The sequence below is a fragment of the Mixophyes fleayi genome, chromosome 4 (genome assembly GCF_038048845.1).
Source record: "Mixophyes fleayi isolate aMixFle1 chromosome 4, aMixFle1.hap1, whole genome shotgun sequence".
In the NCBI taxonomy this organism is placed as follows: domain Eukaryota; kingdom Metazoa; phylum Chordata; class Amphibia; order Anura; family Limnodynastidae; genus Mixophyes; species Mixophyes fleayi.
This window is the reverse complement of record NC_134405.1, coordinates 238,645,096-238,662,713: the sequence shown is the minus strand read 5'-3', so window position 1 is coordinate 238,662,713 and position 17,618 is coordinate 238,645,096. Positions and strand designations below refer to the sequence as shown.

General features: G+C 42.5%; 1 protein-coding gene across 1 annotated transcript in view; it reads right to left on the bottom strand.

Moving 5' to 3' along the window:
* Positions 1 to 17,618, bottom strand: part of TRHDE (thyrotropin releasing hormone degrading enzyme) — a 640,581-nt gene that overhangs the window by 239,004 nt on the left and 383,959 nt on the right. Inside the window, exon 6 of the mRNA XM_075209536.1 lies at positions 16,618 to 16,755. Coding sequence (XP_075065637.1) covers positions 16,618 to 16,755 — 138 coding nt within the window. The remainder of the gene's footprint in view (positions 1 to 16,617; positions 16,756 to 17,618) is intronic.

Sequence of the window (17,618 nt, the reverse complement as noted above, 5' to 3'; positions counted from 1 at the left end):
TCCAGAATGATGGAGCACCTTGCCATAAGGCAAAAGTGATAACTAAGTGGTTTGGAATTAAAAACATAGACATTTTAGGTCTATGGCCAGGAAGATCCCCAGACCTTAATCCCATTTAGAACTTGTGGTCAATTCTCTAAAGGCAGGTAGACAAACCCACAAATTCTGACAAAATCCAAGCATTGATTATGCAAGAATGGGCGGCCATCAGTCAGTATGTGGCCCAGAAGTTGATTGACAGGATGCCAGGGCGAATTACAGAGGTCTTCAAAAAGAAGGGTCCACACTGCAGGTATTGACTCTTTGCATAAACGTAATGTAATTGTCAATAAAAGCCTTTGACACTTATGAAATGCTTGTAATTTTAAACACTGAAGCAGTAAACTTTGTAAAAAACAATGCTTGTGTTATTCTCAAAACTTTTGGCCATGACTGTACACATGTTCTATGCTATCTAGTAACATGCATATGTGTAGTTTTTAATACAAAGAATGTCATGTTAGTCATCACTATCAGTCGGCACTTACGCCTGCCCTGTAACTAGTTGTCACGGGCACTAGGAGTCTTTACCCAGGGATCACCAGGTGGTAAGCTTACCAGAGCAATGTAGATGGTAATAGTGTACTCTGGTAGCAGGGTGATCACGGAACAGGCAATAGTAGATGATGAGATGCTCAGGAAAGTCTATGACTAGCAGCACTGGTAATATGGAGGTAATAATACACGAGGAACTGTATGGACAAGGGCAAGTGGAGGTAGTCAGTGGTCTGCGTTAGCAAGTTGTACCACTGCTATAGTGAGGAGGAATGTCCAACAGAAACGAGGAGGTGATGAGAGTCAGCGGTCTGCGGATAGCAAGTGGTACCGCTGTCTGAGTGAAGGAATGGAATCCAAATGGAGGTATCCGGGAAGTCAGTGGTCTGCGGTAGCAAGTTGTACCACTGCTATGTGAGAGGAATGGAACAGGTGATACCGGAACAGGAATCAGTGGTCTGCCTTCAGCAAGTTGTACCACTGAAAATATATGTGAGGAGGTGTACGGGGAGAGACTGCAACACAGGATGTACACAGGCACATTAAACACGATCCACAGTAATATGCACAATATATATAAATGACTGAACGGGTCTGCAAATGTAGGAAGTCTCTGAAGTAATCCAGCACAAGGTAATACAGTCAATGATGGCAAAAGACTCAGCGGATTGCAGACTCCAGAGGAGAACCAACACAGTCCAGCAAGATATGCAATACACCAGCACAGTCAATGAGAAGTATGCATACCGTGGTTCAGAAGGCAGTCAGACAGGAGTGCAGTGATACCTGGGCGGCAGGAGGCCGACAGGATGAGAAGTCCCTGGATGTAAGAAGCAGGAGTCTAGTAGGTGCAGCGCACAGGTAAGTAGACCAACAGGGACACGGATCCAATGCTGACAGGAGGGTAGCGACCAGGGGAACCAGGAAGGCGTGGAGAGCGGATCAGCAGTAGATGGACGATAGGACTGGCAGCGGCAGCAGGACTCTGCGGACCCACGGGAGAGATGAGATGAGGCTGAGGTGCACAGGAGCAGCGGATAGGAATCAGCTAGCAGTCACGATGATGAACACAGGCGAGTTGCCAGCTGGAGGCTGTAGTGCACGGAGGCAGCGGATAGGAATCAGCTCACGGTCACGATGATGAACACAGGCGAGTTGCCAGCTGGCTGCTGTAGTGCACGGAGGCAGCGGATAGGAATCAGCTCACAGTCACGATGATGAACACAGACGAGTTGCAAGCTGGAGACTGCAGTGCATGGAGGCAGCAGCTAGGAGTCAGCTCACAGACTTGATGATGAACAGGTGAGTGGATAAGGAGAGAAGGCTGTAGTGCACGGAGGCAGCGGATAGGAATCAGCAAACAGTCACTATGGAATATAATAGCGTTGAAGTGGTATAGGAGACTGTAGTGCACGGAGGCAGCGGATAGGAATCAGCAAACAGTCACAATGGAATATAATAGCGTTGAAGTGGAATAGGAGACTGTAGTGCACGGAGGCAGCGGATAGGAATGAGCAAATAGTCACAATGGAATATAATAGCGTTGAAGTGGTATAGGAGACTGTAGTGCACGGAGGCAGCGGATAGGAATCAGCAAACAGTCACGATGACACAGTTGATGGTAGAAGTGGTATAGGAGACTGTAGTGCACGGAGGCAGCGGATAGGAATCAGCAAACAGTCACGATGATACAGTTGATGGTAGAAGTGGTATAGGAGACTGTAGTGCACGGAGGCAGCGGATAGGAATCAGCAAACAGTCACGATGATACAGTTGATGGTAGAAGTGGTATGGGAACCACAGTAGTAGAAGTGGTTAGGAAACCACAGAGGTAGAAGTGGTTTGGAAACCACAGGAATCAGCAGAGCTGAATACACGAGGAAACACAGGAACACCTTCAGAGGCTCATGGGGAATGAGACTCCAAGATCAGGCAACGTGGTGTTGACCACAGGTGCTTAATATAGGGAGTGTTGCCTGATCTGCCAATTGAGTTAAAGGGACATACACTGAAGTATAGGAGAGGGCTGCGCATGCGCAGACCCTCAGGATGGAGGACGGCCACGGTTCCTAAATGTCCGGGAAGAGGCACTCACGGTCCGGTGAGTGACAGTACCCCCCCTTTTAAAGGTGGGCACAGAACGCCTGGAACCGGGCTTGTCCGGATTTTTGAAATAAAACTTCTTCAAAAGGGCAGGAGCATTAAGATCTTCAGCTTTGATCCAAGAGCGCTCCTCAGGACCAAAGCCCTTCCAATGAACGAGGAAACGGAGTACTCCTCGCGAAATTTTTGCGTCTAATACCTCAGTAATTTCAAAATCCTCCTCCTGATGAACTTGAACTGGCTGCGGAGCTGAGGGAGGTTTTGAAAAACGGTTGATAATAAGAGGCTTGAGTAAGGACACATGGAAGGCATTAGAAATCCGAAGATTCTTAGGGAGAAGAAGTTTCACACATACTGGATTGATTACTTGAATGATCCTATATGGACCAATAAAACGAGGGGCGAATTTCATAGATGGGACCTTCAAACGAATGTTTTTAGTAGATAACCAGACACGATCTCCAATTTTTAGTGGTGGAATAGCCCGCCTCTTCTTATCTGCGAAAGATTTATATTTGATAGATGTTTTCTTCAAACAGGTTTTGACCTGAGACCAGATATTTTTAAAGGTCTGACAGGCCGTCTCCACCGCTGGAACTTGGGTGGGTGGGAGGGCAGGAAATTCCGGAAAAGACGGATGGTGACCGTAGACCACAAAAAATGGAGTTTTGGCTGATGACTCGTGGTACATGTTGTTATGGGCGAATTCGGCCCAAGGAAGCAACTCTACCCAGTTGTCTTGATTGGCTGAAGAGAACATCCTTATAAAAGTCTCAAGATCTTGATTGACACGCTCAGTCTGTCCGTTAGATTGCGGATGGTAAGAAGATGAGAGTGCTAATCGTATGCCCAAGGTTTTACAAAGGGCTCGCCAGAATCTGGAAACGAATTGTACTCCTCTATCTGACACAATCTCAGACGGACATCCATGGATGCGGAAGATCTCTTTAATGAAATGTTCGGCCAGGATAGACGAGGAAGGCAAACCAGACAGAGGGACGAAATGAGCCATCTTCGAAAATCTGTCCACCACCACCCAAATAGTGTTATGATTCTTACTAGGTGGTAAGTCAGTAACGAAATCCATACTAATATGGGTCCACGGCTTGGACGGAATGGGTAGTGGTCGCAGCAACCCTGCTGGAGTTCTGCGGGAAGATTTGAATTGGGAACATAATTCACAGGAAGCAATGAACTCTTTGACGTCTCTCCTCATTGAAGGCCACCAGTAACTTCGAGAGAGCATCTCAAAGGTCTTGTGTTCACCGGCGTGTCCAGAAAAACGAGAGGCATGGAACCACGAAAGGATTTTCCTCCTTAGAGTAGGAGGCACGAGAGTCTTCCCAAATGGTAGCGTTTTGGTGGATGAAGCAGCCAGTGAGATACATTTGGGGTCTAGAATGGTATGGTTGGAAACCTCTTCTATATCAGAGGACGTCACAAAAGCTCTAGATAAAGCGTCAGCTTTTTTGTTCTTGGCAGCTGGTTTGAAGGTTATTATTAATTCGAAACGGGAAAAGAAAAGAGACCATCTTGCTTGGCGAGGGTTCAAGCATTGGGCAGACTGAAGATATGACAAGTTCTTATGATCCGTGAAGATCGTCACCGGATGGCAAGCTCCTTCCAATAGGTATCTCCACTCCTCTAATGCAGCTTTGATAGCTAGTAACTCCTTGTCCCCGATAGTATAATTCTTCTCTGCGGGCAGAAGACCCCGAGAATAGAAGGCACAAGGATGGAATTTTTGCTGTTCAGAGCGTTGGGAGAGAATAGCTCCCAAGCCCACATTAGAGGCATCTACTTCTAGAAAGAAGGGGAGTGTCACATCAGGCTGTCGAAGGATTGGAGCCGAAGAGAAGGACTCTTTGAGTGTTTGAAAGGCTTGAAAAGCCTCAGGCGACCATTGCTTAGGATTAGCCCCTTTTCGAGTCAGGGTCACAATAGGAGATGCAATGGAAGAAAAGTCTTGAATGAAGCGTCTATAGTAATTGGCAAAACCTAGAAAACGCTGAATAGCACGAAGAGTAGTTGGCTGGGGCCAATGTAGTACAGCATTCACCTTGTCTGGATCCATCTTCAGGCCAACTCCGGAAACTATATACCCCAAGAATGGAATCTGGGGCAATTCGAATGAACATTTTTCTAATTTACAGAACAATGAATTTTTCAGTAGCCTGGAGAGGACTTCTGCCACATGTTGGTGGTGAGAAGGCAGGTCCTGAGAAAAGATCAATATGTCGTCCAGATAGACGACGACACATACATATAATAAGACCCGAAAGATCTCATTGATGAAGCCTTGAAAAACAGCGGGGGCATTACACAGCCCGAAAGGCATTACCAGATATTCGTAATGCCCGTCTCTGGTGTTAAACGCTGTCTTCCATTCGTCACCGGAACGGATTCTGATTAAATTGTAGGCACCACGAAGATCCAGCTTAGTAAAAATACGGGCTCCCTTGATGCGATCGAATAGCTCAGTAATCAGCGGAATGGGGTACCGATTCTTGATAGTAATGGCATTGAGTCCACGAAAATCTATGCAAGGGCGTAATGATCCATCCTTCTTTTTGACGAAGAAGAACCCAGCTCCAGCGGGAGAGGTGGAAGGTCGAATAAACCCACGCTGGAGGTTCTCCTGTATGTACTCAGATGTGGCTTGAGTTTCAGGTAACGAAAGTGGATAGACCCGGCCCCTGGGGGGAGTCTTGCCAGGTAGAAGGTCGATCGGACAATCCCAAGAACGATGAGGAGGAAGACGTTCAGACTGAGCTTTATCAAACACATCAGAAAATGAAGCATATTGAGGAGGGAGTCCCGGTGAGGTAGATGAGATGGAAGATTGCTGTACTTTGAGAGGAATAACTTGGGAAAGGCAACGATGGTGACATTCAGGCCCCCAAGACGTGACTTGAGGGGTGCGCCAGTCAATCTGGGGAGAGTGACACTGAAGCCATGGAAGGCCTAAGACAATCGGACTTGTCGTAACAGGAAGGATTAAAAACGATATTACTTCATGATGCAGGGCACCAATCTGAAGTGTTACTGGAGACGTACTCTGAGTGATGAGACCGTTGATGAGACGTGATCCATCTATAGCCGTCACAGTAATGGGTGTTTTTAAGGTAATCACTGGTAGAGACCATTGAATTACTAATGATTTGGAAATAAAATTTCCTGCTGCTCCGGAATCAATTAATGCCTGTGACTCAAAGGTTTTGGTAGCAGAGGAAATCGTAACATCAAAAGCGCAGACTTTAGATTTCATGGAAGATGGAGAGGACTCCAGGGACCCTAACTTCACCTCTCCAGAACTAGTTAGGGCCTGGCATTTCCCGATCTCTTAGGGCAGGAGCTGAGAATATGAGTGGAATCAGCACAATAGATACAGAGTCTATTCTTTACTCTTCGTTTTCTCTCCTCGGAAGATAATTTGGAACGTCCTATCTCCATGGGAATCACAGAGGGTGAAACTGGACGAAATTGAGGGTTAGAACGAAGAGGTGCTTTAGCAGAAGTTGTTCTCTCAGCCTCCCTTTCACGAAATCTCATATCAACACGATGGCAAAGAGAGATCAAATCTTCAAGTGACGAAGGAAGCTCTTGAGTAGTCAGTGCATCTTTAATTTTATCGGAGAGCCCCTGCCAGAAGGCGGCAACTAGGGCTTCAGTGTTCCACTGAAGTTCAGAGGCTAAGATCCTAAATTGAATGACGTACTGGCCTACTGTATGAGGTCCTTGTCGTAGGCGGAGGATGCTGGAAGCAGCGGAGGTCACACGACCTGGTTCATCGAACACACTTCGAAATGTAGAAATGAATTTGGCACTATCTTGCAATATAGGGTCATTTCTCTCCCACAGAGGGGAGGCCCAAGCCAGGGCTTGTCCTGAAAACAAAGAGATAAGATAGGCCACTCTGGAACGATGGGTAGAAAAATTTTGAGGTTGGAGCTCAAAATGGACTGAACATTGGTTAAGGAAACCCCTACAAGTTTTGGGGTCTCCATCGTACTTTGACGGAGTAGGCAGGTGAAGCGTGGAAGCTGTAGACACCTGGGATGGCACTGGGGAAACGGAGGAGAGCACAGAAGCCTCAGGAGTAGCTGTCACAGTCTGTCCAGATGTTCCTTGGGAGGTTAATGACTGATAACACTGAAGTAACAGCTGTTGGCGGGCATCCTGTTGCTCCACACGGCTGACCAGATGCTGCAGCATCTCTTTGGCGGTAGGTTCCGTATCTGGGTCTGTCATGGCCTGATCTTACTGTCACGGGCACTAGGAGTCTTTACCCAGGGATCACCAGGTGGTAAGCTTACCAGAGCAATGTAGATGGTAATAGTGTACTCTGGTAGCAGGGTGATCACGGAACAGGCAATAGTAGATGATGAGATGCTCAGGAAAGCCTATGACTAGCAGCACTGGTAATATGGAGGTAATAATACACGAGGAACTGTATGGACAAGGGCAAGTGGAGGTAGTCAGTGGTCTGCGTTAGCAAGTTGTACCACTGCTATAGTGAGGAGGAATGTCCAACAGAAACGAGGAGGTGATGAGAGTCAGCGGTCTGCGGATAGCAAGTGGTACCGCTGTCTGAGTGAAGGAATGGAATCCAAGTGGAGGTATCCGGGAAGTCAGTGGTCTGCGGTAGCAAGTTGTACCACTGCTATGTGAGAGGAATGGAACAGGTGATACCGGAACAGGAATCAGTGGTCTGCCTTCAGCAAGTTGTACCACTGAAAATATATGTGAGGAGGTGTACGGGGAGAGACTGCAACACAGGATGTACACAGGCACATTAAACACGATCCACAGTAATATGCACAATATATATAAATGACTGAACGGGTCTGCAAATGTAGGAAGTCTCTGAAGTAATCCAGCACAAGGTAATACAGTCAATGATGGCAAAAGACTCAGCGGATTGCAGACTCCAGAGGAGAACCAACACAGTCCAGCAAGATATGCAATACACCAGCACAGTCAATGAGAAGTATGCATACCGTGGTTCAGAAGGCAGTCAGACAGGAGTGCAGTGATACCTGGGCGGCAGAAGCCCGACAGGATGAGAAGTCCCTGGATGTAAGAAGCAGGAGTCTAGTAGGTGCAGCGCACAGGTAAGTAGACCAACAGGGACACGGATCCAATGCTGACAGGAGGGTAGCGACCAGGGGAACCAGGAAGGCGTGGAGAGCGGATCAGCAGTAGATGGACGATAGGACTGGCAGCGGCAGCAGGACTCTGCGGACCCACGGGAGAGATGAGATGAGGCTGAGGTGCACAGGAGCAGCGGATAGGAATCAGCTAGCAGTCACGATGATGAACACAGGCGAGTTGCCAGCTGGAGGCTGTAGTGCACGGAGGCAGCGGATAGGAATCAGCTCACGGTCACGATGATGAACACAGGCGAGTTGCCAGCTGGCTGCTGTAGTGCACGGAGGCAGCGGATAGGAATCAGCTCACAGTCACGATGATGAACACAGACGAGTTGCAAGCTGGAGACTGCAGTGCACGGAGGCAGCAGCTAGGAGTCAGCTCACAGACTTGATGATGAACAGGTGAGTGGATAAGGAGAGAAGGCTGTAGTGCACGGAGGCAGCGGATAGGAATCAGCAAACAGTCACTATGGAATATAATAGCGTTGAAGTGGTATAGGAGACTGTAGTGCACGGAGGCAGCGGATAGGAATCAGCAAACAGTCACAATGGAATATAATAGCGTTGAAGTGGAATAGGAGACTGTAGTGCACGGAGGCAGCGGATAGGAATGAGCAAATAGTCACAATGGAATATAATAGCGTTGAAGTGGTATAGGAGACTGTAGTGCACGGAGGCAGCGGATAGGAATCAGCAAACAGTCACGATGACACAGTTGATGGTAGAAGTGGTATAGGAGACTGTAGTGCACGGAGGCAGCGGATAGGAATCAGCAAACAGTCACGATGATACAGTTGATGGTAGAAGTGGTATGGGAACCACAGTAGTAGAAGTGGTTAGGAAACCACAGAGGTAGAAGTGGTTTGGAAACCACAGGAATCAGCAGAGCTGAATACACGAGGAAACACAGGAACACCTTCAGAGGCTCATGGGGAATGAGACTCCAAGATCAGGCAACGTGGTGTTGACCACAGGTGCTTAATATAGGGAGTGTTGCCTGATCTGCCAATTGAGTTAAAGGGACATACACTGAAGTATAGGAGAGGGCTGCGCATGCGCAGACCCTCAGGATGGAGGACGGCCACGGTTCCTAAATGTCCGGGAAGAGGCACTCACGGTCCGGTGAGTGACACTAGTGCAAGTGATACAGTCGAACCCAAGCATACTTATGAGAAATCCAGGACCAACAACGGAATGCACTCTGCACATTCTTGTCACTTACATTCAGACATGAATTGCAATCAATTACGTTAATTGATGTAAGGTGAGTTTTTGAGCATGCACATAGCTATTACACGCAACATATGCTACTCAAATGGATGTGTGTACAAACATGAATCAGACACGATGTGTGTCCAAACATGAATCAGACACTGTGTGTACTGACAAAGAAGCCCAAATGTCACTAAGCTCTCCAAGATATGCAATGAAACAGGTGGAAACAGTCAGTAGAAGACTAGTGCTTAGACTAGCAGTATGACTAAGTAAGTAAAACTATCAGTGTGCGCTCCTATACTTATGTTATGATAGGATTGGAGGTAAAAATACATTATCCGACTGTGTCCGTTCACGCTTGCCTCTGATGTTAGGAAATACAAATTCCGAACCTTGTGGTTGTATCTAGCCAACATTTTTTTTTATTCTCCATTGGACTTTTTCAAGGCTAGAGTAAGTAAGTACCATATACTGCTCCGTTGCACTAGTCTTGTAATGACACTGTACATTCTTTTATTGTGTGTTCCCCATATAGGTAGAAGTTTAGAAGAGATATTTGAAAATGTTCCCTTGTAAAATGTATGTTCTATTTTTATCAGAACTGATACATAAATTATTTATATTATAGTCAGAACTGGCCTCTTTTGTTAACACTTTCTTAGACTTTAGGAGAAATTGTTCAACAGATTTGTGTCTGACACAGATCACTTGTTCAGAAACCTTGGAGAGCATCTAAGATCTCTTCTCAGCATCAGCCATGGCATTTAAATTAGGTATGTTTTTTTTTTTACCTTACATTGTTGATCTGAGCATGCCTTAGTGGTCTCATGTAAGCAATACATTGCAGAAGGCTGTGAGACTGAGGTAAGCCAAGGTTTTAGTGAAGCCAGTTTACCACTGATTTTAGGCAAAACAGGTGAGTACTGGTGTTTTAGCAGTCCATGCAAGGTGAAAAATACATAGCCAAGTAATCTTCCACTTTTGTTTTGCTATAACTGTTATGGGTTGTGTTTAATAACACTGGATTGCATACTTTTTTTTTTTTTAAAGAGACAAGTGTTTTACTGGATGACATAAGTGTCCACAGATTGTAGTAATCAAATTAAAAGACACATTACACTTGACATTGGCATAGGACATTGCTAGTGGAATCCTTGTTTCTCTGAGAAAGACACTGGTTTGGTAAAATTCAAACTCAGTGAATCCCTACTCACACCTGAACCAAATATAACATAAATATAGAAGGCACTGGGATGTGATGGAGTCCACGCATTCTGTCAGATACGTGTACATTTAGGACCTAATTTAGAGTCGGATGCAAAGTCCTATTTAGGCGCATCTAACCAAAAAACACTACCACGCATGTGCAGAAAGTTCCAAATCCGCCTGCATCTTGGACGCCAATAACACTTGCGACAGCTTGCGACTCACTACGAAAGAATGGGAGGAACGCGGAATTGTGAAGGTGTGACCATGTAAATGCATCCTAGTCGCAGTGAGGCACAGACGCAACACACGTCAAAATAGGGCTAAAGCTGTGCGGCAGGAATTAGGTGGCACAAGTGTTAGCTAGCTGCAGGAACTGCTCGCAGCTCCATAGGGCATTAAGACTGGGACGCAACTGGGGATTGCTTGCAACTCGTAATACCCTACCAAGCTGCGGCACACTCCCACTTCTACACGTCTTACACGGACTTTGCGTCCGACTCTAAATGAGGTTCTTAGTGTTTTGGATCAGAAAAGTAATAAAAATATCGTAAAGTGATACCTGTCGTGATAAAAAGTTTGGAAAAATATATATATGAATGTATAAATGTGATGGGTTACATGTTTGAAAACAAAAAATAAATGCATGTTTATAATGCCATTGTTTTAAACTAAAGTTCAGTGTTAAAGTGTTAATGCCTCATAAGGGTTATTAAACAGGAAAAAATTGGTTAACAAACTACACTGTAACTGAGACACAACAGGACTGATTCATCTTCAGTTGCAAACTGCACGCAATTTGCGTTTAAAAAACAACCACGGAACTTGAGCATATTTCTGACTGTATATAAATTCAAGCAGATCTCAATATATGCTTACGTTTGAATCTGGAAATAAATACACTCTGACTAAACATCATTTGCCGTATATAGACAAACAAAACATATTGGAGGATATGCACAAGCCCCATCAGAAGGAATTCCGGGAAAGTAGGCAAGTATGTACAACATCCCTTAGTTATATATTTAGTTGTGACCACTTTTTTCATGTAGCTCGCAATCTCCTCTAAACAAAGTTGAAATTAACAGTGTTTGGTCTCCACAATTCTTTCTCCAGTAATGTTACAGAACATTGGTTTGATTCTAAATTTAACAATGTATTTCCCTTTAAATCAGAAAATGAAAATAAATGGCATTGACAAAATTATTGACACCATAGAACTCAACAGTTTAATATAGCCATAGCTGAGCTTCCTGTATCTCTCTACTGGACTGGCAGTTTCTACTTCTTGTCCAAACTGCTCAAGTTCTTCCAGATGCATTCTCCAAACTGCTAATATTAGATCTCTCCATAGGTGTTCTATGGAATTTAGATCTGGACTCATTGCAGCCACTTCAGAACAGTCCTGAACCATTTCTGGTCATGTGGGGACATTGTCCTGCTGGAGGATCCATGACCTTCGACAGAAAATGCGCTTTCTGACACTGGGTTCAACATCGTGCTCTAAAATGTCTTGGTAATCTCCAGATTTCATGATGTCATGCACATATTCAAGAGACCCAGTGCCAGATCTAACACAGCAAGCCCAAAACATCACTGAACCTCTCCCATGTTTGACTGTAGGGAAGGTGTTCTCTCCATTTACAAAACAGCTTGGTCTCATCTGTCCATGGGACACTCTTTCAGAAGGAAAGGAAACTGTCATTCCTTGTGTTTGAAGATCAGAATGAATCTTTTTGGTAGTTGATTGTCGTGCTTTCTTCACCATTCAAACAATCCTGCATTGCAATCCTTGATCAAGTTTTCTCCTGCAGTCACAACCAGGGAGATTCCTAGTAATGTTATGTATGGTAGAAACAGGAACATCAAGGTTTATGCAGATTGATTTGTAGCCTTGAGAATGCTTGGTTACAACCTCCTATCTGACCTCCTCACACAATTCATTGGCATTCTTTCTTTTCTACATGCCCATTGCAATACACACACAGTGATACAATACATGATAATGAGTCCTCCTTGCTATTCAAGCTTATTAATGATGATTTTATATTGCAGGCAGAGGTGAGTTCAGTTCCAAAGTAGAATCATCTGTTGGAAATTAAATTATTTTTAGCTACTTCTAAAGGCGCCAATCATTTTATCTGACCTATTTAAGGATTTTTGTGTGGGATACACAATGAGTACATTTTTCACCTTTTTGTGCTTTATTCTACTGCCAGGCAAAGAAATACATATGTGGATTCCAAAATACTTTTTAATTTCAACAATTTTCTGCAATAAATACTGTATTAGTAAAAAACTACAAAGGTGACAATATTGTTGGCCATACTAATAGTATAGAACCTTTCATTCTATTACAGTACAAGCTATTAACGATTTCTTCCAGTAATGTCCCTGTTTTCAGTATAAACCAACTGCACATTTAGAATTCCTCTTTTTCTATATATTATATGCCATTATTTCAATCTTCTATTATTTTCTATGCTTTAGAAGTTAATATCTATTTAAAAGTATACTGTAGAAAATTACAGTACTATCAAATTTAATCAATATGACATCATAGGTATTGTAGTGTTCCCAGGTCCACTGATACAGTATTAGCAGCAACATTTCCAGGAAAATATTTTCAAATATTGGCTATGCTGTATGCCATGAAAAGGCCCATGATTATTTTTTTTACAAAACATTATATGTTTAACATTTTTTAAACACATCTTTCATTATTCAAAATAGTGAAATTAATTTACAATATATTTTGAGAAATGACGATTTTAGTCATCTAAACATATTTAGCTTACCTTAATACTATTTCTCTCAAAGAGAGGACCTGTTTTTGAGATGTTCTCTTTCTGTATGAAGTCAATCTGTAATCATCTTAAGCAGCCTACATTGATTGCTAAGGCACAAAAATTTCAGTTCTGATTACAGAACAATAGACATTCACACTGGGCATAATTTATTACAGTCATGGCACGTACAGCCTCTGGATTTCAGTTTTCTTCTATGGGTACCTCACACATAATGGTGTAACAAGATGCAGCACAGTTTCCAAGAAATTCCTGTATATTTGGCTACAGTGCTTACATGCATCTACGGACTATTAAAAAAGATGGGAAAGCGTTTTATCTCAAAATGCACCCTAGATAGTAAGCTGCTAAGGATTAGTAAGTAAAGTTAATAATAAACTATTGCAGAATCAAGGATCTTATATTTTATGGTATATATATAAAAAAAACTCCTGTTAGAAAGCTTACTTAGGAAATTACTTTAGTGAAGTATTTTAGGCAAAGTCAAAATAAATGTTGTTGTTGATTAGTATATATTTACAAAGAGATTGTAAATAAAGAAATAGAATCTTAATTTGATAAATTTACTGAATGTCTATTTAAACAAATAGCATAATGTGCTCACAATTAAGAGCTTAATTTATAAAGCATATTTTACACAAAACACATAATTAGGTGCATGTCTCATCTGTGTGTTTTACTGTGAAATGCACATAGCTTGCAAAACTGAAAAGGCCTAGCTGAAATCACTGTCAATAATAATAGTATTATTATTATTGTTATTATTATATTATTATTATTAGAGATAGGCGGGCTCGGTTCCCCGAGAACCAAACCCACCCGAACTTTGCCTAACCGAGTACCAAGCCGAGCAGGCTCGGTACTCGCCCGCCCGCCCGGAATCCAAATCGAAGCCAAACGTCATTGTGACATCGTCGGATCTCGGGGCTCGGTTCTCACGATACTTGAAAATTATAAATACCCGCCTCCACAGCAATCCATCGCCATTTTACAGAGGGAGAGAGCAGGGTGTAGTCACAGGCTGATTAGAGCAGGGACAGACAATACAATTCTGATTCCAATTCTGATAACAATTGATAGAGAAGAGAGGAGAATAGAGGAGTCTTTTTTTTTTTCATTATTTGGCACTACAAGTGCTTTGGGGTGTCCCCCATTCTTTTGCAATAATATTTCTGGCTGTCAAAAGTCCTGTTTGTCAGCAGTCTGAAAAATAATTTTTAGCACTCCCAAGTGCTTTTGGGGTGTCCCCATTCTTTTGCATTCATTTTTGTGGCTGTCAAAAGTCATATTTGTCAGCAGTATCTAAAACAATTTGCAGCACTACAAGTGCATTGGGCTCATAATGGATTCTAAGCAGTCCACATATGAGCAGAATCAGCAACCAGGTTCTGTCGCCAGTCCTGATGGTAGTGTTCCCAGTACGTCATCTGGGAAAGGCGATGTCAAACTACACAGTCTTTTGAAATCGGTCAAGAAAACACACACCAAATTTTTTTTTACCGTGTTCAAGCGCAAAAGAAGTGTAAATGAGTAAAAGTTAAGTGCCGATAAAAAAAAAAATTGCCAACATGCCATTCTATACACGCAGTGGCAAAGAGAGAATGAGGCCTTCACCTTTGTCTATTAGTGGCAGATCAAAAAATGTTACAGAGCCTACAAGTGGTGCACAAGTACTGTTACAGTAAGGCATTAGAGGATAATGTAGGCTCTGAATCAGAAATGACGCCAATCCCTGGGGAGAGTTCATCCACCAGTGGTATGTCTAATCGTGAGCATTCTGTTAGTGACAGTGTACCCATAAAGAAGGTTCCTTTCAGCAGTTCTGCTGATGTGTGCCTTAACAGCCCGAGTGTAGTCGGTGATACACCAATTGAGAATGCCACTTTTGAATTAGAAGAGGGGGAGGGGGAGATTTGTGTAGGCGACGAGGGCACTAATGATGATGTTGATGATTATGATGCAGACAGATACCAAATTGCCTTTCTCAATTTCTATATATATTCTAGACTCTATAACGGCTGAATAGTTTTCTATTTTACTCCTAGTGGAGAGAGGGTCTGATGCAGACAGATACCAAACTACCTTGGTCCATTTATTTTTACTTTCTTATTCCACAGTCCATGCAGGCTGCTTTTTCTCTATTCAACTACAAGTAGAGGGCGGGAGAGGGGGGCATAGATAGCCACCAAACTACCGTGGTCCATTTATTTTTACTTTCTAATTCCACAGTCTATACAGGCTGCCTTTTTTCTATTCAACTACAAGTGGAGGGTGTAATAAACACCCAAAGACGATGGCTGCATTGCCAATATGCAAAGATGAAGAGGAAGAAAACCAGGTTTGTGTGGAGATTTAAGGATGGCCTACCAGGGATTAAACTGTTTTCTTCCTAACTTATTAGCTTTAGAATTACCTTACTTATCCAAGAAAAAGGTGGAGCACTAAATTAGGTTATTTTATGCCAAAAAACATTGATTTTTAAACAAAATTGCAAAACAAAACCAAACAAAACCAAAACACGCAAGGGCGGTTTTGCAAAACCAAAACCAAAACACGAAGGTAATCCAGATCCAAAACCAAAAACAAAAACAAAACACGGGGGTCAGTGAGCATCTCTAATTATTATTAACTATTTATATTGTGCTTTTCTCCCAAAAGAACTCAAAGCACTTTACGTTGTTGCAGTGGTGATGCAGCCACTTAGGGCATGCTCAGCTGCTATTCTATGGAATCATTCACATCAGTCCCTGCCCCATTGGAATTTACAATCAAATTCTCTGACACACACACACACACACACACACACACACACAATCTAGGGTCCATTTTTGTCAGGAGCAAATTAACCTATCAACATGTTTTTGCATTGTGTGGGAAAGAAACCAAGGAACATGGAGGAACATAAAGACTCACACACATTGGGCCATAGTAAGAATCACACCCATGACCCCAGCGCTGTGAGATATCAATGCTAATAATTGTGACACCTCACCTTTACCTCACTTTTAATTATTTTTAATTAGTACTTTTATCTTCCAATTCACTGGTTGTTTAATTCTCATTTAACAACTAAATAACACAGAAATGGTCCCCTGTAAATCTATGTATATTACATTAAAAAAAACACAAACGTAGCAAAAGCATTACTAATCACATATATGGAAATTGAGTTGTTTGGCCCATTTGCTGAATGACTGGATCTGTAGGCAGTTTGACCAGATTTGACCATTCAGCTGTAGGGACAAATTAATAGATTGATGTCCTGATGGCTAATTACTCCACACATATACTAATAATGCCTACAGGTGTTAGTATTACAGTTTCAGAAAGATCTATGTATGTTATAAATTGTGATATCTGCGTAATGTTATCTTACTCTAACTATTTAGAATGTGCCAGCATTTTAGTGAGTTTACAATTCAAATAAAATTTCATCAAGAAGTGTTATCTAGCTTCATAATGTTAAAAGAGCAAATACTTACAATGTTCTGCAATTAAGTTGAGATAGATACAGGGTAATGATGACACATGTATGACTGCTTTGAATTAATTACACTTTCAAAGAATATTACAACATATATGAATACATTGTTTCCTACCTTCTTATATGCAATCCAGTCAAACACTCGATCGATATCTGTAGCCTTTAGAACCTCTTGAGAAACCGGATGTGAACTGGCCAATCCATCTAGAAGCATTACTTCATGCAAGACATCTGTCAGAAACCTTTGCTTTTCCTGAAAATATATAGAATTGCATTTGCATTATGTTTTGGTCATCTTTTTTACTGTTTCCTCTTGCAATGTCTGCTAAGTATACAGTCATGGGCAAAATTTTTGAGAATGACACAAATATTATTTTTCACAAAGTCTAATGTCTCAGTTTTTATGATGGCAATTTGCATATACTCCAAAACGTCATGAAGAGTGATCAGATATTGACTCTTTGCATAAACTTAATGTAATTGTCAATGAAAGCCTTTGACACTTATGAAATGCTTGTAAGTTTACTTCAGTATACCATAGCAACATCTGACAAAAAGGTCTAAAAACACTGAAGCAGCAAACTTTGTGAAAACCAAAACGTGTATCATTCTCAAAACGTTTGGCCATGACTGTACAGTAAGATAGTACGTTATTAGTACAGATTTACGGTATTCTCAAGTACCTTCACTTTACAGCGCTGATACATGTGGAGAAAATATAGGCAAAGCATATAAATATTTATGGACACTAGTACCAACAGTAACATCTGTGGCTTATAGATCAGTGGTAGTCACTGACAGACAGACAGTGTTTACAGTGACATAAATAATTCAAATGAAAACACAGCGACATGTGAAAAACACAGACTTACGTATACACAGACTCAGCACAGTTCCGATGTGAGGAGAGCCCGACACTTTAAAATGACGTCACTTTGAACCGCGACTTGCATATTTAAAGCGGCAATGCAACGGACCTGGCATACGATCATGTAATGTAAGTATGAACTTTACCATACCAGGGTTAGGCTTAGGGTTAGGATTAAAGGTCATACTTTTAGTCTGATCTTTAAAATCACTGTTCATATTTCGCAATTTGCGGTGATTTAAACTTGC